The sequence below is a fragment of the Gavialis gangeticus genome, unplaced genomic scaffold (genome assembly GCF_001723915.1).
Source record: "Gavialis gangeticus isolate Ggan-Ray unplaced genomic scaffold, GavGan_comp1, whole genome shotgun sequence".
Classification (NCBI taxonomy): domain Eukaryota; kingdom Metazoa; phylum Chordata; order Crocodylia; family Gavialidae; genus Gavialis; species Gavialis gangeticus.
The window spans coordinates 44,944,809-44,968,614 of NW_017729029.1; the positions used below are offsets into that span (position 1 = coordinate 44,944,809).

At 42.6% G+C, this 23,806-nt stretch overlaps 1 protein-coding gene across 1 annotated transcript; it reads left to right on the forward strand.

Annotated features, from left to right (window-relative positions):
• The first annotated feature begins 5,372 nt into the window (after positions 1-5,372).
• FGF16 (fibroblast growth factor 16) lies at positions 5,373-21,081 on the forward strand. The gene is made up of 3 exons (XM_019521504.1): positions 5,373-5,934; positions 13,562-13,665; positions 20,104-21,081. The coding sequence occupies exons 1-3, from the start codon at positions 5,655-5,657 to the stop codon at positions 20,347-20,349; spliced, it is 630 nt and encodes a 209-aa protein (XP_019377049.1). The 5' UTR covers positions 5,373-5,654; the 3' UTR covers positions 20,350-21,081.
• Positions 21,082-23,806: the final 2,725 nt, after the last annotated feature.

A 23,806-nucleotide genomic window follows, 5' to 3' on the forward strand; every position in this document is an offset into this window, starting at 1 on the left:
GGTGTACATAGAATGGGGGTCTAATTTACTATTAAAGAAAAAAATTAACTCCTCACATATTCAGTTCTTTAGGGATAGGAATAGCCTTAATTAGCAACTCGACTACAAGACTTGCATGTTGTCATCCCTGCTTTATGGTTCAGAAATACAGACTACATATGCTAGGCACATCAAGAGACTGAACAGCTTCCACTTGAGATGCCTGCATAAAAACCTAAAAGTAAAGTGGAAGACCTGACTTGAAAAGAAAAGAACTGCAGAGTAACAGGCTGACTTTGCTGATCTTACAATTTCATCCCTGCTAGGATCATGTCTAATTGACGCATCAAAGAGTAAGCAACCATTGATATTCTGGATCATGGTGTACCCGTAAGAGGTCTAGTCAGGTGCCTGATTAATCCACTTGTATGGAGTCCTGCAACCATCACACCAAGACCTTTGATGTGTACTCCTAAACAACAGTATGGAGAAGTGGAGGTTTCCCAAGACTTACTGCCCCCACCCCCACTTTAGACAATTAAGAGAGAAGTTTTAAGCTTAAGAAAACCAAACATCTTGCTCCTTTGGGAGTCTTGCCTTCTATACACACTTTGCAAGCCGCAGGCCATTCTTATCTTTTTCCCTAACTTCCATTAATTTCAACAGATCAGTACTTTCTTTCCTTATTTTTTTAAATCCCAAACATTTGAGGATCTGGACTTGAGATTCAAGTTTGGGTATCTAAGTGAAAGCTGTCATCATTCGTTCACTTTAGAAAAAAAAGCGAGCCTAATTATAGATGTAGGCTCCTTAGGCTGAGAGCATTAGCCTTGGATTTTAATCTGAGTTTAGCCACTGATACTAAACCTCACCAAAAATCATATTGAGTCAAATCCTGCTCTTCTAGCTCATGCTGATTATGCCAAAAGAAATCCTTTCAGCAGAATTCCTTGGGCAGAGGCTGTGTTATTGCTATGTATTTATACAGCACCTGATGAAGAATGTCTTGCATTTGAAAGCTTTTAACTTTATCCCAGCTACATAGTTGGTCCAATAAAAGATCTCACCCTAAGAACTCATTGGTTACAGCACCTAGCACATTCATGTGCAGGTCTATGACTGCTGGGCTGCAAATAGCAGGACATAATAATGATGCAATTTGCTGCAATAAAAGGTAATAAAAGTCAACCAAAAGCTCCCCCATTCAGAAAACCTATTCTTTCATTATCTCACAAAAGGAGGCTGAGAGCCTTAACGCATGAACATTTGTAAAGCATTTTGACATTCTGGGATGGGACATGCCAGGAAATCAAAAGTATTTCTGCTGTATAATAAAATTGAAGTCTAGTTTTTCCTCAGAATTGTTTTGCTCATTTATCGGATTTCTTGCACACAGTCAAAGCTACCATAACACATTTTTATCAGGGGCTTGATGATTTCTTTATCACAAGGACCTACCCTGAGCTGTGGGTATAAGTACAAGGCTTGAGTATTTTATTCATTTCTTATTCATTAATTTGACCACAGTCCTGCAATTTGTTATCAATGGGCAGAGCCTTAGTCACGGCAAGAATCAGTTGTAGAATCAAAACCTTCTTTTAATTGTACAACTAGTTGGTGAGATAGCAACTGTGGCTGTGCTCGTGAACAGTAATTATTTTGCAAATAAATGTCATTAGTAGTTTTACTACCTGACTAAACATACACTCCCACAATAGATGGTAATGGCTCTGAAAGGTACATTATGGTTGACTGAGTATAAATATTGATGCACACTCTTCTATAAATTGAAAGGCAGAGCAGTTTGGCTGTAATCATTCCGATTCCCCAGGTAGACAATACACACTTTAATCAGAACATAAACCTGGAGGGAACGACTTGCACGATAACATAATACAGGGGAACACTGTAATTCTGTAATGAATTATATTCTGAGACACAAATTGTATATAATTTTCTCTCTTCTTTTAAGAAATTAATGAGTACAGAATTGTGTTCTGTACAACTGATGGCTAAATGTGTCTTTCTTCCTTTGAAGGAATCAGCTGCATCCCTGTGAATTTAAATATGTATATGTGTGTATATGTATATACACACATATATTAAACAGTACAGAAAACAACTCTCTACTCTCTTACAAACATACACAATTTAAGAGAAAAAGAAGAACAAGAAAAAGTTACCTTCCCTTCAGCCTATCATGCCTGAATAGAACATGTACTAGGCTTATGTACTTTCCTTAGTGTACTGTATTGTGGATGCTTCAAAAGCTAGCCAAAATCATGAGTTAGAAGAGGAATGTCAGCCTGGACTGGGGATTTCCCTGCTTTTGTTTTACATTAGTTAAGCACAGGGATTGGCCGGGGGTTATATATATTATTTTTATCCTGGATTTTACAGTAATGTAACTGAACCCTGGTGCCCTTTGTCATTTCCTAAATGTTCCTTTAGCCCTTTTGTGGACTGGATTTAAAGATAGTGGACCTGATCCAAAGCCCACTTAAGTCAGTGGAAAAATGCCCATTGCCTTTGGTGGAATTTGGATCAACTATAATATGAAGGAGCCCTTCTTTCTGCTTCCCCACCTCTCTCTCCCCCCCTCCCCAATACATTTGGGACATGACCCCGCCGACCTTACCTTCTAAAATAAGATGAAATCCTGCTCCCTTTGTAAAGTCAGTGATGAATCTCCCATTAAATTTAATGGAGCCAAGATTTCCTTCAGTGCTATCCACTCTATCTCTTTGGTTGCAATGGGACTGCTCACAGTCAGCATAACACCCAGTTATAAATCCAGCAACATTTGCAGGGTTAGGTCCTTAATGATTGTTCAGTTCGATCTCATCTTGGACTATTGCCACATTTGTCTTGTACAGTCAGTCTAACTTTTCAGGTATACTACAAGATCTGAGTCTTCACAGGGGTGTATTATAAACCAATAAAATATAACATCATCCTCGCTAAGACACTCTGTACCCCCCACCCAGCTCATCTCCTCGTTGTGACTACAGACACACGACTAAACAAGGAATAAATGTATGTAGATTTTACTTCCTCAGTAACAGACTTATTAAAATCTTTCAGATTTTTAAATCTTTCTGTTTTTAAAAAACAGATTTTTAAAAATCCTTCTCAGTCTTCAGATGTCAACCTGCACCAAATAAGCTATCCCCCAACCAGTCCCTGTTATAACTATTGAAAGAGAAAACCCCAAGAATACCTCTCATAAAAAACTTCACTCTACCTCCCATCCATATGAAATACTCTTTTACTTAACTGTGTTGCTATTATATTTCATGTAAGAAAAGGGGCATTGTCCTGGTTGTAGAGAGCCAAGGAGGGAGAGTTAGGGCTACTGAGTTCCTTTCCCTTTGCTGTGCATCTTTAAGTAACTTACTTCACTTGTCTGTGCCTCAGTTTACCCATCACATAATGGGTTAATATTATCTCCCTAACCTCACAGAAAGTGAGTGGGTGCATCTACATGTACATTAAGGTGCTTTTTCTAATACACATTACATTTAATACCTCCAATGTGAAGTACTAAAGAAATTATCATTAAGCTGCCTGAATACGCAGTAATGAATGTGCATGGTTTGTTATGTGATGCATTAATGGATAGTAAAATAGGCTACTGTGCATTAAAGCACACACGTAGACATGCCCAGTGAGGTTTCAGGCCTCTCTTTTGAGGAGTAAGTGGTGTTTAAGTGGTGGCAGATGACAGACCAAGGAGCAATGGTCTCAAGTTGCAGCCAGGGAAGTTTAGGTTAGATATTAGGAAGAATTTTCTCACCAGGAGGGCGGTGAAGCACTGGAACAGGTCACCCAGAGAGGTGGTAGAAACTCCATCCTTGGAGGTTTTCAAAACCCTGCTAGACATCGCTTTGGCTGGGATGATCTAGTTGGGGATGGTCCTGCTTTGAGCAGGGGGTTGGACTAGATGTGACCTTCTGAGGTCCCTTCCAACCCCAATTTTCTAGGATTTGATGATTCTAAAGGCAAAGTGTTAATACTTTCCTCCAGAAAGCTGACTCATAAATTAGTGGGGATTCTCCCCCCACCCGAAATTACTACCCAACATTTTCAGCTCCCTGCAGCTAATAGTGTTTCTTATGGCCCTTTTTCGTTCCCAGGGGCAGATTTCAATGTGCGGCTGCCTCCTCTGGCTCTGTCCAGGTCTCCCTTTGTCCTGCACGAGGCTCCCCCCTGCCCTCCCCAAAGAGGGACCCGGGACAAGTGCAGGGCGGCTGCACCGCTCCCAACCATACAGTGAGCAACAGCGCCTTCTAGCGCCCCCCTGCCTGCCGGGGACTGGGAGTGCTGGCCAGGGAGAGATCCGGGAGAAAATGCCCATTTCATTGCATCCAGTCAGGGTTCAAGCTCCTCTCCCCCCCCCCCTTTTTTTCCACGCATTTTCTGGTCCCCCTGTCTCCCCGTGCCTAACTCCGTCTGTCTGCAGCTCCCCCAGCAGCTGCTGTTACAGATACAGTGTCACAGGGCAAGGGAGAGCTAGGAAACACCTGTTTCCAACATGAAAAAGGTGGGGAGAAAGCCCACAACAGGCTTGGCAACTCCTTCCATATATTCTCCTCTCAAGTGGCTTGTAAAAATCAAGTCATAAAATCTGCAGGATCATTTTTCAAAAAGATCACTTTCAGTTTTTACATATTCTGCTGAAAAAATGCTTCTCAAGTCTTCTCCTCCCATGCTATTTCTTTCCACAACGTCTGTTGTGCAGAAGGGGCGGGGGGGGGGACTTACAGATGGGTCTAGTGTTGCAGAAAAACATGTGTCTGGAATAGATTCCCCTTCCAGCACCCCTAGTCCTCTACCCCCGATTCACGAAATGAAGCCTTCACCCCAAATACCGATTTGTGAACACAGAAAGGCTTTTCCATGTGATTAAATAAGGGCTGATCGTGGAAGGAAAAGAAAGCAGGAGACGGGGACGGGGGAGCTGGTTGTGTGGCCGCGTGAAAGCTGCTCGGTTTGCGAGGACCGGGGCGATCCCGGCCGGGCTCCCGCCCGGGCACCGCGGCTGCGCACGCCCGGCTCCAGGATTTCATCACCGCTTTTACACGGACCTGCCAAAAGCTGTTATGCCTCAGTGCAATGTGTAGCTTTTTCCTGCCCTTTTTTTTCATAATAAAAGAGGGAGTGAAGCTTTCCCCCCCCCCCTCAAAAAAAAAACAACAAAAAAAAAAAAAGAACACAATGGATCAGAGGAGAAGAAGGGGAGAAGAAAAAAAAAAAAAAAAGCCAAATGGATCAGAGGAGAAGAAGGGGAGAAGAAAAAAAAAAAAAAAAAAAGCAATAGCCAAAGGGGATGCCAGTGAGGTGTGGCTTGCATTTAAATATCCAATATGTCAATGTAAGGGGAGTGTGTATGTATATAAAGTGCAGTTTGCATCTGATAGCTGGACATAACCAGCTATGAAAGGCAAGAGGAGATCAATGCACAGGGAAAACTCCGCCGTGAATCAAGGCAAGGTCAGGCGCTCACACCGCACGCGCTGAGGGGCTGAGAAGTTACTTGAAGGCAGTGAAGCTCCAAGTCAACACACACACACACACACACACACACACTTACTTTTGTCAGAAAGACCTGCAATTGTTGCCCCGCCGTTTGCACAGACACTCGCACTCGCCCGCACTGTGACACGCACCCTGCTATGGCCATGGCTGAGGTAGGGGGCTTCCTCGGCTCCCTGGATTTGGATTTGCATGGATTTTCCTCCTCTCTTGGGAATGTGCCTCTGGCTGATTCTCCGGGTGTTTTGAACGAGAGGCTGGGGCAGATTGAAGGAAGGCTGCAGAGGGGGTCTCCCACGGACTTTGCCCACCTGAAAGGCATCCTGAGGCGGCGGCAGCTGTACTGCCGCACGGGCTTCCACCTGGAGATCTTCCCCAACGGCACGGTGCACGGCACCCGGCAGGACCACAGCCGATTCGGTAAGGCCGGGCCGCCGCCGGAGGAGGGGGCTCCGCGGCGTGGGGCGGCTCTCGGGGCTCGGACAAAAGCAGGGCGAGGAGCCGCAGCTCACCTCCATTTGCCTCCGCGTCCTGGCGCGGCTGCGTGTGGCGGGCCGCCTCCTCGCGCGGCTGAGGCGAGCCAGCCCCGCGCATCGCTCCGGGAGCATCGGGCAGCCCCCTCGGGGGCTCATTTGCCCGGCTCCCATCACGGGGCCGGGATGCAGGGTGAGGTCCGGGAACAGGTACTTCGCCTCGCAGAAACCCAGCGCCAGAGGCAGCGGCTTGGGGCGAAAAAGCGGCTGTGGGGGCAGGGGACGACTCGTGCCGGGTCCTGTCCTGCCCTGGGACACCCCCGCACGCCGCCCGACCCCTCTGCACTTGGGTCACTTCCAAGCCACGTGCTTATTCCTCTGCCTTTGCAGTGTTATCACCCCTCACTGAACCCGAGGAAATGCCTCCCTGCGATTTTTTTCTCACCCCCCCCAGCAAGTGAGGGGTTAACCCCCTTTTCTCCTCCCCTAGAAGTACCAGGGAGGGGGGATACCCCCCAGCCCAAGAAACAGGTGTCTTTTCTCTGCTGAATACACGCCATGGCTCTGGAGCTGCCTGTTTTCTTTATGAACTTGTTCAAAGAGCCCAGCCGCCTGTCCCACATACAGAACTAATTACACTATTAATATAAATCATCCCTGGGATGGATATAATTAGAATCCTAAACAAATGTGCTCACTCCCCAGAAATGCGGGCATTTTTATTTTCAATTTCCTATTCTCCCCAGTGCTAAGTCGTTCTGCAGGTGCACCAAAAACATGCCTGAATAATAATAAATAATAATAAAAAGGCAGCTCGCTCCATTTGAACCTCTGCAGTTCACAGGAGCGAGGAAGGCAAAAGAAAGACAAGACAGCCAAGCGTGGGGAGCTCTTGTCTTCCTGGCTCTGCAGATTTGGGGGGTAAAATGCATTCTTGCTTACTTGACTGGTCCTGAAAAGTGTCCCTCCCCAAGCAGAAGCAGATCAGTTTGCTGGAGCAAAGCCAGAGGGGGGGGGGAGGAAGGGGGGTTGAGAAAAAAAATTAGGTGACGTTCACCCTCAGGAGAAGGAAAAGAGAAAAGGCAGCAGGCAGAACACTACTGATTCACCTACCATTCAGGATAACGCTGGAAAAGACTTCAGCGTCTGTATCAGTGTCACACAATTACAGAAATCTCAAATGAGACTGTATGTAATCTTTGAAAAATGTATCTCAAGCCACAGGCACACAAGTACAGTAAGTTTGAACAGAGTTAAGCAAAACTCCTGCTTCTTTGGCATCTGGTGCAGGTGTCTGTGTAAGCTATCAACAGGTCCCAAGCCAGTGATCTCAGCTGCATAGTCAACAGGTTGCAAGAGATGTTCTGGTGACTTGCTGTAGCGTGCTGTATTTTAACAAAGACAAAACCAAAATTGTTTTTAGGGAGGACTTACTATTCTTTCTCTGAGCAGTAATAGTTTAGAGACATTTTTGTTGTTCTTGTTTTAGGCAAGGCTTTTGAAATGATTAAAAAACAATCCTGTGTACTGTACCTTGCATAAACACCAGGTGCAGGTAGTGTAGCCATGCCTAAATCAACAAGAAAGTCATAACCTGCAGGTCAGAGTAAGGTACTAATAGGCTCATGGGGCAAGTGTTCTTTAATTACATCCCGAAAGACACATATCTTTTCCCTTTCATCTCGCAGCACGTGATCATTTCTCATATTAAGGGCGCTGGAATCAAGTCCATTGTATCCATGTGTTTCTTTAGTTTAACCTACCTCTGCCACCTACCAGTTCTTTTCTACTGCCTCTTTTTTACACTTCGCGATACAAAGAAGCTACCAGCTGCTAATGACAGAGCTTTTCCTTTTTCCATGTCTCATAACTTAAAATAAAGTTGTCTCGAAATACATTTTCAAAACTCCACATTAAAATGAGCTAAAACTTTTAATTAGTTTTGCAAGGTTCAGATTAAGAGCCAATCATACAGTACGTTCAATAAAATTGAGAAGTTAGCATTCCATAAGTGTTTCAGCAGTCGGCATCCTGCTACGTAAAGTACTCCAGACTTCAGATATAAAATATTATAGATTTCTGCTTCAGGGTTTTCCCAAAAGCAGTGTAAAATAAATAGTTATTTGTTGTAATTGCAGGGCAAGGCCCCAAATAATTAGATTGGAATCCTCATGTTCAGATCAAGTTGGACTGAGCCTTGCTGCAGCAGAGACTCCAAGTAATAATGTACTGGCACATGGTATTCACCATCTGCATTCAGTAGCCATGAATATTTAAATTCCAATGCAACTGGTATGGTTTGCATTAGAATTTCATGTACCAATGCATTCCTGAATTTTGCATGCAGAGCCAGAAAGAAGTGAATTATTACAGAAATAAGCAGACTACACAGTTCTGGGAGAGTGGACAGGCACAGTGAAGGACCTAGACAGTAGCAGAAGGGGTTCTTTTGGGTCCTTGTTTTATGTTTTCCTGGCAGCTCTATAGACAGATTTAGAAAACCCTGAGTTTTCAGTGCTAGCTTGATCAGGCTCACAGTCTTGGAAGATGCACTCTGATCTCATAAGCAAAGTTAGACCTCCCCCAAGGATAACTCTTTGGGAAACCACAGTAACCGTATTTATCTAATTGCAGCTGGGATAAGGGGTGGAACTGGACTTATCTATCTTGTAATGTTGGCCAGGATTCAGGAAAAGGTGGACCATGTCTGAACCATCCCAAAAGTTAAACAGTCTAAATCCACACAAGGCATTAACAGTCTTCTTTACGCCAAAACAATGGACCAAAGCGCTGTTGATGTACAATGTAACGTGGAGGTCCTTGTCACTGGGGACTAAGGGACAGTACTTAGAGTGCGATTCAAGGGATCCTTCCTTTCAAAATTAAGTTGACAGTGTCATTTTTATATAGAATATTTAAATAACCATTGTAACTATTCCTTTTTCTCTGACTAGGATTGTAGCTCCTCTGTTTGGGATGAGATAACCCCTCACAAACACATACTCCACAGGCTGAAGCTTATTCCTCCTTGAATGGAATCAGGTCAGATCCCCAGGATGTGTAGAAAAAAGCTAGCTCTTTTGCTAGAGAAATTCCCAGATGGCATCCTGAACTTAACAGACCAGTCTAAACCATAACAGAGAAACTGGAAGTATTTGAAACCACGTGTTTGTTCCCGTTGGTCTGCCAGGAACCTTTTCTGTACTAGACAAAGGGATAATATATGAAAATCTGAAAGGGTTTGGGGTTTCTTATGTTGAAATCAGCTCCCCAGAAATAAATCCTTCTGTGAATGTAATCATGCTAGACTCACTAGGGAAATATCCTTGCCACTAGGAACCAATTCCTTTCTGGCTTATGCCAGTTCTACACCACGGTTACTCCATTGACTTCAGAAGTTAGTGGAGTTTATATCCGAGTGCTGAGGAGAGCAAATTGAATTCCTCCCTAGCCAGAGCTGCTAATAAAGTTTCTTTGAGAGGCTAGGGAAATCTGCAAAGAAAGCTCCTCTAAAGGCTTTAACATTTACACTCAAGTGCACCTGTTACTAAACAGTTGTTGAGGTTTTTAGCTGAAGCTTTAAGTTTGCAGACATTAGTACAACTGATGTTTTTTCTGCTCCTATGCACATGAATATAGTTGTGTAAGAAGAGACAGGTGCAACCAGCTGAAATGCTCTTTAAAGATTCATTTAGTAATGTAACAGTGAATGTGTTCTGGCCATCAGAGAGGAGGTTAAATATTCAGTCCTTTGGTGTTCACTTCATTTCACTGGAGCCCTAGTGAAATCTCTCAAAATATTACCAAGAGAGACTCAAAGAGGGAAAAAAAAATAAATAATCAAGCCACAAATGAACAAACAAGTTCTGGAAACTAAAAGCACGTTCTTCCATAAAAACACCCCGCAACAGTTCGAAAGAAAATTCTTGATCTAGCCCCAGTGGCCACTCCCTGTGCTGGTGGAGATCACATGCATGAAGCTGCAGTTTTGTCTAGCAAATGGAGTGAGTTAAGGACAGGATGGATGCCCGCCCACATTTTTCAGCCTTCACTCTGCCTCCTGACTTCTGTGGGTTTAAGTTACACTCTTAATGTTATTTCAACATAGTTGTCTTTAGTCCACTTCTGTAAGTGCCACTCAAAAGATCAGAAAAGAGGAAGGAACTTTACAAGTGCCATTGTCAGAAGGGATTGCCATGGGCATACCTGAAGAAATGTAAGTGCTTACAAAAATAGCAGTAGCCACCTATACCCAAGTAGAATAAGCATTTGCTTACTCAGCCACTCAGAAAGAGGAAAAACAATTCAGTACTTAGGAAGCTAGCCTGGAACTGTGAAGACCTGGGAATCAGTTCGCACAGCTGCCATTGGCTCCTTTCCTGACCTTAAGAAAATTATGCAGGCTCTTCAGTTTTCCATCTGTGAAATCGGTGTAACAGAACATCCCGAAGTCACGAGGCAGATAAATGCATTAAGTATTGTGAGGTGTTCAGGTAATATGAGAACCAGGGGCCAGAAAGTCTCCAAGCTAGAGAGATTCAAACTGGTAGGCTATTGCAGTACTTAACACCTACATAAAACTCCCAAAGCATGTCACAAAGGAACATAATTAGAATAATCTCTGATCTACAAAAATTACAAAATGAATGAATGGCAGAGACAGAAACAGAAGCTGGGTCTGACTCCAAGTTCATGCTGCTTATCCGATAACACACATGACAGTAAGTAGAATACCTTTCCAAATCCAGAAAACAGCCAAGACTGTGACCCCTGGGCATTCTCAAAGCGCTCTCCCACTGCTGAGTACCAACTACAGGTTTCCCTCGCTTTATGCTGTGCATGCATTCCTGAAAAATGACACATAACTCAAATTCACATAAAGGGAACCCACTTTACAATGTAACAAATAAGGACACGTTCCAAGACCTCGACTGCACTGACCCCCAGACCCATTTCTACCACTTTTACAAGACAATTTTGGTACTCACCAAGCACAGGGCACTATCCTAATGGGGATGGAAACTACAGAAACACGTGTCGCAGACAGCGAGCGAGGAGCACAGATCCACACAGGAGATTATATTTTAGTGTGCGTCACTCTGACAGTGCACCACACAAAGCAGCTGACTGTGGGCTTCCACCACACCTATCGCATAAGAGTGAATTTACCTCACATATAACAAATTTTTGGTATAAAAAAGGGCATCGCATAAGAGCGAATTTGCACATACAGAACCCGCATAAAGCGAGGGAAACCTGTAGTTATTCATGCATCCCTGCATGCCCTCTCATTGTCTGTAGGGAACACCAGTCTCCAACCTTAGACACTTGCTAGTATACGAAATATAGGGCAGGAACTCTCTCTCCAGAAAACAAATGATTTCTCGATCCTGCTCACATATCTGTTTGTAGAAAGCACAGAACCTAAGGGGGAAAAAAAAACCCCAAAGTTGTATTTTTCCTATTTTACGGTTGAGTCAAATATACATTCACCTGACCTACTGTTGGGGCAGAGGTGTGCCTGGAGCAGTAGTAAAAAGCTTATTCTCCCAATCTGGAATATATTTGCAGATGTACTGTTTACCTGTACAAAATACCAGTGCCAGTCCACAAAGATGTAAAAACAAAGAAACAAAAACAGAGGAAAACCAGGAGCCTAAATATTGGCTCTGAAGTCAGTATTTCACAGCTTGTAGAAAAAGTGAACCTGCTTCCAAAAGGCCTGAACACCCCACAACAGCACCCAACTTCTGTGGGCCCATTGACAGGGTAGGGGGTTGGGTGGATACATTGGAGTAGATAGAAACTGCAAACACAGTGGGCGCACATAACAGAAGGGCAGAAAGGTCCTTTTTTATCAATGTGGATAGAATAACACAAGAGCTGAGACAGATTGGGAGGTAAAACAAAAAGATCTGGTATGGGGGAGCGAAGCCTTCCTCACTACAACCGGCATGACACAGGCGTACGGCAGAGCTAAGTGACAGGTCGCGCTGTGCTCGAGGGGGCAGAGGTGGCTGTCATGGTGTAGCTGCCCTATATTTAGTTATGACATCCGTGCCATATGAAAGATATCACCTCTACGAGAGGCGATACCATCCCAAGATGAAGGGGAGCAGTTTCAGGTTTTGTGACTCCCATTAAAGTTAGCAGGAGTCGGGTGGCTAGACATCCCTCCCGCAGCGCCTCGGGGAGTGCATTCGAGAGGGGCTGCGTGAGGTAACATGCCCGGGATAGCAAAGTGCTTTCACCCAGCTCTGGACACGTAGAAGCTGTATTAATAGACTCTGAGCCTCGTTAAATGTTCAAACACCTCCTGGCCTTGGCCATTTCTCCCGCATTCATTTAAAGGGAAGCGTGGAGGAGTGGAGAGCCAAAACCTCTCGCAGTGAAGCAGTGGGCTGTAGACCAAAAAGAGCTTGTGACCTCTGAACTGGGAGAGCAGGATAGCATCCAAAAGCCTCTCCTGCTTTTACGTCACTACATTTTTTGATTAAATGGGCTCTGTGTTAATGTCAGTGTTGCCTACACTTGCAATATTACTGCCGCTGTGCCCGTCTCGGGGTGTTCATACTGGTTTCATAATAAATGGCTGACAACCTGCTGTTTTTCCCTTATTCAAAATGGCAACCATCTGCTGTTACTGTCAGTAGAGCTAATGCCATTAAAAGGGCCACCATTTTCTCTACCTGTAGCAGGGAAGCGGCCCTTAATAAAGCTGGCTGACGCATCCAGTGTTTTCAGCGAGATGACGCTATGGCCCGTGCAAATGTCTATCGTGCAGGCTCCATTAGACGGAGGACTGCGAGGAGCCTATGGCAGGATGTAGGAAGAGTGGGGAGAGCAGGGGGCAGATTTATGGGTCGTAGGAAGGGTGTTCAGAGGACAGTGACAGCATTCAGAGATGGAAAAAGTAGAAAGGCAGTGGAAGGGAAGGGGTCTCTCTGTTGAGCTGCCAAGGAGCCAACCTTTGTACCTGTATTTTTTATTCTTGAGAGCTGCCGCACACCTAGTTTTGGAGGGGAGGGGGCGGGGGGGAGCTCATTACCCTCAGACTAAAGAAATATTGAATAAAGCTCCTCACAAATTTATTTCAGAGCATCACATGATTTCCAAGCCACTTTTGGAGATCTGACTCACCGTGTTTGGACAGACAGAGTTGGCACTGCTGCTCTCACCATAACTAGGAAGCGCACCAAGAACAATAATCACTTTTCTTTCCATGCATAATTAAAGTTATCATAATGGAGGCTTCCAAAAGGCTCACAAACATTTAGCGGATCAGATACAAAATCTACTCATTAACTGTCCTGTTCTAGGAGGACTGGAAGCTAGCAATACTTCTCAAATAAAAAACAATTACTCCTGAATCTTGTAAGGCTACAAAACTTTGCTGAGGCTATTGAAGTTCTAGTCACTGAGTTACACTTGGGTGAGCTGGGCAAGAATCAGGTGTATAGGGACTACATGAAGCTCTGTAAAGTGTTCACTGAGGGAAGGCTGGTTTCTTTTTATCACTTGAACATGGTGTCAGTTTTGTTCTCTGAATGATCTGGATTCCTTTTAACTTCTAGGGATTTTGGAGTTCATTAGCCTGGCAGTGGGACTGGTTAGTATCCGTGGGGTGGATTCAGGACTCTACCTTGGAATGAATGAGAGAGGAGAGCTGTATGGGTCGGTAAGTTTAAGGTTTTTTGATACTTGCAATATGAGACTCCAACTGGGTCACTGTGGGAGCTGCCAGTCATCCCCTATTCATGTAGTAAACTTCAGGCCCATTACTGCCCATCAAGTAGGGTCGCCAACTCTGAAAATATTCCGGGAGATTTTTTTTGCCAGCATGACGTTATGTCATTAACCCTGTTCACATCCTGGCAAAATCTCCCGGATCACTTTCAGTAGTCATTGGGAGTTCGATGCTGATTCATGTAAACTCACACCCGATCTGGGAGGGTTGGCAACCCTACCATCCAGACACTTTCTGCTGTACTGTGGATGTCACATTGTTCTGCCTCATCAATGATTCCACCATTATCATGTTAATAAAAGAGAGCTGACAAAGAAAAGCAGAATAAATAAAAACTACATTCAAACAAAATAAGACAAATCTGGGAGATAAAGAAAGCACTGATGGTGTGATGGGTATACAGCTGTTATTATTGACAGTTGTTGAAATAGCTCTGTGTAGTTCACTTGTGGTTCTGCCTTTTGGAAGAAGTGTAGCAAAAAAAAGGTTAGAATCCATCACAGCTCTGCAAATGAAGCATCCCTTAATGCAACTACAAACATCTACTGAAACACACACAGCCCAATCCATCAAAATTAAACTATGTCTACATGGGGAAACATGGCAAATCTCCCATGAACTTGAATAAGGCTAGTTTCCCCTTCTTCCTTTGGTTTAAAAGTGTCTTCTTTTGGTTTAACTTAAACCAATTCCTAATTGATTCGAGATAAACCGAAACAAATGCATCCACAGAGTCTTTGGACTATCAATTGACCCAGTGCACCTTTTTATGTAGACAAGGGCTTTCTGTTGCTGCTACCTCTCACTCTTACTTCAGATGGTCAACTGTCTTTAATTGGGCCCTCCAGGCTTTGTCTTCATGCATATCTGCACTGGCATAGTTTCCCAGTATAAATCTTTGAATGCACCCACTTGCGGCTCATGTTCACTTGAAGCCACAACCAAATCCATCTGATTTAAACCAAAATAAGGATATCTACCATTTCTTTAGGCTTTGGGTTAACCATGTTCGCTTAATATCACACTGCAAATTGGACAGGTGTACTTTGCATGCAGACAGAACTTTAGTCTGAAAAACAACAGCAACAAGAAAACAGCATTTCAACTTTTCCTTCCCCCTGCCAATCCTGTTGACCTTCAAGAAGTGAAGTGTCAGTGTGTGTGTGGGTTCATTTAAATGATAACATGCATAAGCAATTTCACCCTTTCCCTTACATTTCTTTTTAAAATAACCCACCCAAACAAAAATTAAATGCAGGGCCCCTCACGTGCACAACATTAAGGTGGCCTAGCTAAACACACACACACAAAAGGGCAATAATGGTTTCATAATAAAAAAAATAATTCTCATATATATAAACTGCCCAATAGACTGTTAAATACACATTTAAATATATGAGATGGGTGCAATGTAGACAATATGGTTATAAAATGTTGGTACTCAAGCCTTAGCTTTGAGTACCAAGGTCACAATCCTTCACATAATTAATTATTGTTCCTAAATTAATTGTAAAATAATTGTTAAATAGATCATTGTACTGCTCAGTCAGGCTTGGGGCTACACTTTGGTAACCACCCATACAAACTTGTAACAAGGCGTACTTACATTATAAAGTGTTCAAAATGGAAATTTGAAAGAGAGGTGCACCAAGCAAGGTAGCAAATAAAAAAAGAGAAGACAAGAGCAGCAATAATCAGAACACACATCAAGCAGTCTCCATGGCTCTAAATTATTGGAAACTTGGGTTGTTTTTCCTTTCATAAGCTACTCATGAATAATTATCAACTCACTCTAACTGTCCTACAACCTACCCTACATTAGATGGCTGGATTTTTGTATGCCTATCAGCATAAGTAAGGATAGCGTGGCAATGTATTTCATTACATGTGCATAGTGCAGGCCAAAAAACAAGGTACTTTTCTCTCTGAATTTATGCACTGTATGTTTGTGGATTAGAAAGACAGTTAAAAAAAAAAATCAACATAGCATTATACCTGCTGGAAAAAACAAGTAGCACACATGCAGAACCCTTCAGGCTTAATGCCTAGGGAGACTCATTGAAACCACATTGAAGTGAGTACATTTTCATGTATGTACTCAAAAAAAAATTGGTTAGAAAGTTTAAGCACCATAACTAAAGGGGACCTAAATGTGCATTCTGGTCACTCAGCTTTTACATATATTTCCATTTCATTTAAATGACAGACATGGTAAAGAACAGTGGAAAAATCAGATTTTATTTCAGAAAGTAAGGTTTTAACCCAGAAGAGTTGTACAGTTACAATGCCTATTAAATTTGGTGTGAGTCATGTGCTTACCAGCTCTTGGAATCAGAACTAATAGCTATACTATTGAAACTAGGAATTTAACTTATTTCCTGCTCTGGGAGCCCAGTCGTTGCTGTTGTAAGGCAACAGTTTCACAATCCAGCAAATCACATTTGGACTGCCTTTATGTCATGCGACAGAAATGCCAATATCATATTAGTCAGACACAGAATTGATTTCCATACAAAATGATTGTGTTATTTTCTGCCATCACATATCACTGCATTTGCAATTATCCCTCATACTGGTCAGATACCTGAAAAAGATGAAACAGCAGTAGCAAAAACAGTCATATCACCAGCCCCATGTATTCAAAAATCAGGAGTCAGGACTTAAATATTTTTAAAAGCTAAAAAGAATTGGTGTTTCTCTCTCTCTCTCTCTCTTTTTGGTTTTCTGAGTCTTCTGAGTATACTTAGATCATATATCAGGCTTTTCTTTCCAATCAAGGAGGATAACATATACCTTTTTAATAGCATATTTGCTCATATACTACAAACCCCCAAATAAGACAAGCACCTTGTTTTTGAGAAGACAGAAGGAAGAAAAAAGATTTTTTTGCAGAGTTATGGCTGTGTAGAGCAGGAACAAGGCTTACATACCCTCCCTTTCTCGCTTAAGCAAAATCTGAAACCCTAGCTGCTGCTTAAGACTGGTCTCTATGGGCATTTTTACACGTGCTCCGGGGGTGAGCTCTAAGAGCCACTCTAATTAAGGTGCTGTAGTGTCTTGTGTATCGGCACCCCATGCTTCAAAGTGGCAGTAGGGGTGCCCCATCACCATTTTGAAGCACAGGGACACTCGTACATGACACACAGGAGGCTGCTGGAGCACAGTAATTACTGCACTTCAGCAGACTTGATTAATCTGCTGTAATTACAGCATGTCAGAGCAGGAGCTGCACTCGTGCAGGCACTCCAAGAGTAGATCTGTGATTTTGAAAAGAGTATGAACAGGCTGCAAGGCTGTGAAATAGAAGAGAAAGCAGGAATAGCTACCAGACAGCAAAATTGCCAGGAGAAAGGTTAGCCTGATTAGTGGAATATCAAGACCATTAAAAAGGATGGATGGTCATTAACACCTATGGAGTAAGGACTTTCTCAGCTGCCTGGAATAGGACTGCCACTGCTGTTGCCAGGTGGAGCAGAAGTTAAAGTGGGGTGCTCTCTAGGTAATTTCTTCCTTATCTCCAACTTAAATTTCCACTGCTACAGCTTAAGGCTGTTGCTCCTAGTAAAGCTATTATTTTTGTGTGTGCCATTTTTGCATAAAATTTGAAAATATAAGAAACCCAAGGAACATAACTATTTACTCTCTCAATATTTCAGGTTCTCTCTCTCCATTTAAACCATGTTGTGCATTTCTAAATTGGCAGAGTCAATGGCACATCCTTTGTCAGGCAGAACCCAGTTGTCCTTTTCCAGTTCAAAACATACTGCTATTCACACAACTCTGTCAGCTTTCTGCATTGTTCACTTCATGTAAAAGGAACAGCATGGAAAAGGAGTAACATTTGCATAAAGCAAACCCATCAATAATGATGTACCAGTCATATGAACCGTGATCATGATCCATTTTTTAAAGAATATTTATCTAAGGAAAAGTTCATTTGTTCTCTTTAAATTACTGAAGAAAAATAATTAACTGCACTTGAAAAAAAACAGTAAAAAATTACATCAAATTATCAAATCATCAAATTACATGATTCAATTTATACTACTTAGGAAAAAACTCTGGATGGGGGCTTCCAACAACATAGAGAAGCAAAGTATCACTTTTCAGACAAATGAGGGTTCTAACAAAAATGTTGGCACAGTCGTAGCTACAGTTAACCCTTCCACTCTTAACAGACTTCTTACATTGTGATCATGCTGAAAACTTTAAGCTCTTTGGGGCAGGAGCCATCTTTCTGTTCTGTGTGTACAACACCTGGCAACAGAATCCTATCCTACCATTAGGGCTTTCAGGCATCGTCACAATTCAAATAAAGAATTGTCTAGCAGGAATCAGCCAGGCATTCAAAGCGCATGACAAATGTCAAGTTTCAAAACACCGCTGGATAAAGTACAGAAATGGGGGATGATTAGGAATTTTGGCCCTGGGTCTCAGCATGCCAGGCGCCCCAGTTTGGTTTATTTTTGTTTATGGGTCAAATGGCTTTCATATAAAACATACTAGCTTTCCTTTAGAAGGAAGCCATGACAGGGCTATATTACTTAATAATATCCTTAAAATACAGAAACAACACTGAAGACAGCCTTGTCAAGGAGTATGTGCAGTCAGGTAGGAAGGATGTCTGTCTTAACTTACCCTGGTGCTGAACTTTTCTGGGGGCATCATTGAACACTGTACCACTTTACAGATAGAAAAGTAGAGGTACCTTGTGCCAGTTTAATCATTTACTTAATCATGTCTAAAATGGACTTAAAATGATCATTCTTTACTATACATCTGGAAACAGAAGCCTAGATTGCCAGGGCTCACTCTCACCTCTAGTCACTAAGTCACATGTGAGAGATATGGGGTGCATCTACACATGCAATTAACATGAAGCAAAAAACTCTAGCACATATCGCACTGGAGTTTATTGCTCCCAGGCACCGTGTTTACACGTGTGCCTGGGACTGTAGTATGTTGGGCCAGGTTGAAGCATCCCAGCTGGCAGGGGACCTAGGGGCCAGCCTACCAGCTTGGGGCTGCTCCAACCTGGCTCAGCGTGCTGCAGAGGGGCTGACTGAGCCACAAAAGTGCTTCAGTATGGGGCTAGCTGGCAGGCAGCCCCTGCACTGAAGCACCTTCATGCCCCAGCCAGCCCTGTCAGTGTCTACAAGCCCATTGCTGTGCACTAAGTAACGCCATTCCAGGATAGTACTTGTATTTACAAGTACTAACCTACAGGGGTGTTTTTTAGTTTACTGCAACCTAATAGGTTTGCACATGTAGACACGGAAACTTTACTACAGAGCTAATTAGTCAATTCTAAACATCTTATGTAGATGTGCCCACTATGATGCTGTTTGGAAACCTCAGACCTCACAGTGCCTATAATACTGTAATAGCTTACATTTAACGAATGCCTTTCATCACCAGGAATTCCTAAACCCATTACAAGTGTCCACAGTGGAGATGCAGTTATCTGTGGGACACATCAATGTTCTTGTTTTTATTTTGTTGATTGTTGGACTCCAGCATAACTGAACACAGCCTGCAGGTTCTTAAATGCCTGTTGTTAGTAGCTCTGGCTGGCCAGGTTCAGTAGGACAGAGAGATCCCAGTAGTTCCAACTCTGTCACCCAAAAATCCTTGTACACTGCAATGATTTTTCCCAGGCTGCCACCAGTCGCACCACAGATCTGGATCTGGGCCAGTCTCTGGCAGAAATTTTCATGGATTGGTATCCTGTCTGTAGCTACTAAGCATTAAGGCCTTGTTTCATTATGGCCATGGTCATAGACCACAGCAATCTGTTTTTTTTTCAGAAGATTACAGGTTATCTATTGTTTTCATTATTATTATTATTATTATTATATTGTATATTATTGTGTGCCCTGAAATTTCAAAGTGCAGTTTACTGCTATTTGAATCAATCAGACGAACCATTCCCTTTTCTCTTTTTGAAATCTGGTGAAACAGAGGAACTCATACCTTATGTTATATACACAGAACAGGTCCTGTGCTTCTAGCAATCAGCAAATGGTGCTTTCCACAGGTCTTTGTAACAGCCCCTCAAAGCAGTGCTTGGATATGGGCTTTTATCACTTTGGACCCATCTCTAGAATTAACTAATGGGAAATGAAGCATGTTATGAGGCTGCACGTGGCAGTGGACAGTGACTATTGTTGGAGGGAGCCAAAGTTAGGAGGCCAGACAGTTGCAGAATTTGAGAAGGAAGAAAGGGGAAGAAGTGGAATTTAAGAAGAAATACCAATTTGATTTTCATACTTGTATCTTTTCATGAATGTATTTTTTCATGTATTTTCTGTATTTTTATGCGTGTATCTTTTTTCTCCCTTCCCACCTATTCCCCAATCCCCAACACAGAAGAAACTGACAAGGGAGTGCGTTTTCCGAGAGCAGTTTGAAGAGAACTGGTACAACACATACGCCTCGACCCTGTATAAGCATCCTGATTCTGAGAGACATTATTATGTAGCTTTGAACAAGGACGGCTCACCCCGTGAAGGATATAGGACTAAGAGACATCAGAAATTCACTCATTTTTTACCAAGACCTGTGGACCCTACTAAAATACCTGCAATGTACAGAGACCTCTTCCATTATAGGTGATGTTTCCTGCAGCTGCCCAGTCTGTACATACTTGGGTTCCCAAGCTTTTTCCTGGAGCACTATATTAATAGTCATTCCATCATTCCTATAAAGTTAGATAACATAGAAAAGCACTTACATTGAATTCAACACTGCCATTCCTCATTGTTTAAAGTGTATATCAAAGCTGGGTTATTTCTGGGGGTGGGGGTAGGGAATGGGGAGGGAATCCCGCATATAATCTTTCATTTTCATTCACTTTCTTTACCTGATGGCTACAAAAACAGGTGAAATATTCAAATATAAGGGATGATTGAAAACCAGCAAACAAACTTGATCACAAGAAAGAAAAAGACCACAGAACTGATACAGATGCTGCTGATAAGCTTGGAACGGTCGGTGACCTATTAAGAAAATGGCCTTCAAATGGTACCCTGCTCAAGTGGCCTTGGGGTTTGCTATGGGGATAATAATGGACTGGTCCTGATGTGTGGTTTTTTTCCTGCTGTTGGGGTTGGAAATGGGGGTGGGGAACATTACTAAGATGTAAGCATGGATACTGTGCATAAGGACAAAACTATTTATAAAATGTATATGATATTTATTTTATATATTTATTTATTTCAAAATAATTTTATTTTTAATGAGAGATGTTATGACCAGATTTTCATCAGAAAGAGTAAGGTCCTACTGAAACAGGAACATAATGAGTTTTTAAGAGCTTATTGGCAATAAAATTGTCTTTATATTGTAGATTTCTCGCTAATGTGTTCTTTTGTTTGACTACCATGACAAGTAATGGTACAGTGTTTTCTGTTGAGGTGAAGACCACCAGAAGGCCAGAAATAGTTATCCGAAGAGAAAGACATCTCTTAAACCCAGGGCTAGTGGACAAGAGTAACACTTTGTCAGGTCATGATTAAGTCATCAGAAAGTTTTTCTGGGGCATTTTGTACTGGAGCCAGCAACTGGAAAGCAAAATCCTGGCCTCCATTAATGTAAATGGCAGAACTGACATCAACTTATGTGCAACCACAATATCCACAAGGAGCAGTAAATCCAGACTTCACTTAATTGTATTATTGTAGTCAGAATAAAATAGTCCCCTGCAAGATTTAGTCCCCAGAGAAGTCAGGCAGTGCGTGGCACAAAGAGCTGTCTTTCTTATTTGTACTGGACATTAAGGAGATGGACAATTACAACATGTTCAGAACAACTTCACCACCTTTCCTTTGTAGCCTCTATATAATACGTTGCATTGAACTTCAAAGTACTTTACAGATGAATGCTGCACTGCTAGCAACTAGCTGAAGGTAGCTCAGAACAGTTCTGATTGCATGTGTCATGTGTACTTACATTGTTTTTTCAGAAACACAGGTAAGCAACTGAATGAGGACCAAAGATCTATTCTAAAACTAAATATAACAGTGAGAAAACACACTGAATAACCACCGTGGCTATCAAATCAAACCAGTATTAATGCTGTAAAAACTGTCAAACGTGGCATCTCAGAGAGAACCAAAGAAGAAACAAAGCAAGAATCAGAACAATAGTTTTAAAATAAACCATTACTTTATAATAGCAACAGTGGTGGCAAAGGGCATTGCTTGGAGGTTAACTACTATCTGGCATTACCTTCTTAAAAAGCTGTCAGCTCCTTTCCAAGCAGGCTTCATTGCTACAGCTAACAGGCCCCAGTTCACGTTTGATACATGTTTATGTTCAGTTGTCCTTAGCACATAGGTTATATAAGCACATATTTACCTTCTTTGCTTTCTTAAGTCAGAGCTGGAAAGTGCTATTCTACCTGGAAGGGCGCTCAGAGAAAATACCATTATGGAATTGTCCCTTCATGCCAGAGTAACGTGCTAAGCTTTCAAGCGAAGGCCCTGATTCAGCCCAACACGAGCACATCTGTAACCACTGCTGAACAGAAACAGTCTTACTGAATTGGGGCCTACAAGTTGATTCTACTTGCTAGACCTGCAACTCTGATTTCTGACTATCAAACTAGATTTAGGTGCTAGTTCTCACATGCCCCTATCCCTGATAAAAGGGTTGCAATGCAAATTAGCCCAGTGTCTCCCAGTCAGGTCCTTGATGCCACCTGTGCAGAGTCAGTGTCCTCATTGGATGATTAGAGCATGGTGAGGAGTTCTGGAGATGAGGCCCAAGAATCTCACGCCCCCTCTTGTTCCCTAGTTGTGGGCTGATAGGAGTAGAGTAGTCTGGTTAATTTTTTTTGCCACTGAAGTCAACCAATGTGATTTTCACTGAACATGAGAAGCAAATCTGTTGAGTGGAAAGGTCTAATTTTTATGTAGTCACTTCCAAGAATAGACTTGTACTTGAAGAACAAATAGCCAATGAGTTTTAAGATAACAGCCCACTCAAAGCTCCAAAGTGGAGCTCTTGCTTTAAAATGTTTTGCTTACAACATGAAATTACAGTATTTTGCTGCTTAGTTCTGCTTTGCTGCTTTCAGAGTAGCTAGCTAAAACACAACCTCTTTAGGTCTGAGTCATGATACGGCTCATAGCTTAAATTAAGTGAGGATGATCATTGATCAGCTCTTTGTATGTGTTATGCTGTTAACCAAACTCTAGCTGATGCTCCCAGTTCTCACCTGCTATTACTTTCCCTTCCTGGTGACCTTGCCAGTTCTTCACAGCTGCACTGAGCCATCTCAGACATTTCCATACTTGCAGCTCCACGTAGGCGATGCAACAACCAACGCAGACAGCAGACTTCACGTTGCAATGAAAAGATTAAACGAGCTTTACCTGAATGATCTAAACGTGAAGGAATTTAATCCAGCGTTTGGAACAAAAATGTTTATTTACTTTTCCCTCTGAGTCACCCCTGAAACTTCTAATCCTTGGTGGCTATGTCAGAATCCGAGGCAATGCCATTTATGGTAAGTGTCCCAAGTGTGCCCTTTACCTTTCCCTTATTTAAAAAAAAGAAGCCAAAGCTTGACCTTGTAACCCGTTTGCAAAGGCAACTGAAGCTAGCATCTTGCGGGGGGGATTCCAGGGAAGCAGGACTTCAAAGCTTCTGATGCCCAGTCTGCAGGCATAGGCAGGCTACCTTCCAAAGAGCAGAAGACCCAAGGAGGCATTTCCATTTGGCACTAAGTTAATGGGGCTGACTAACTGAATAGATAGGACTGCTTTGCAGAGTCAGCCACAGATGATTCTGCCTGTGGCCTCTGTTCCCCCTTCTTGATTCACTGGATGTTGAACACAAGTCATTTTACAGGCAGATGATGTTAGCACTTACCTGCTGCTTTTCATCTCCAAAATTTTGAACAAACACTCAGCTTATAGGAGTTGAGAATATTCTCCAAGTAAAGTGGAAGGCCAGTCCTGACCTCGCAGTGACCAAGGTAAATTTTGCCATGGATTTTACAGGGCGCAGGAGGTGGCCATAGGGTGTGATAAGGCAGGTGAGATGAATCAATGCATTGATTCTAACA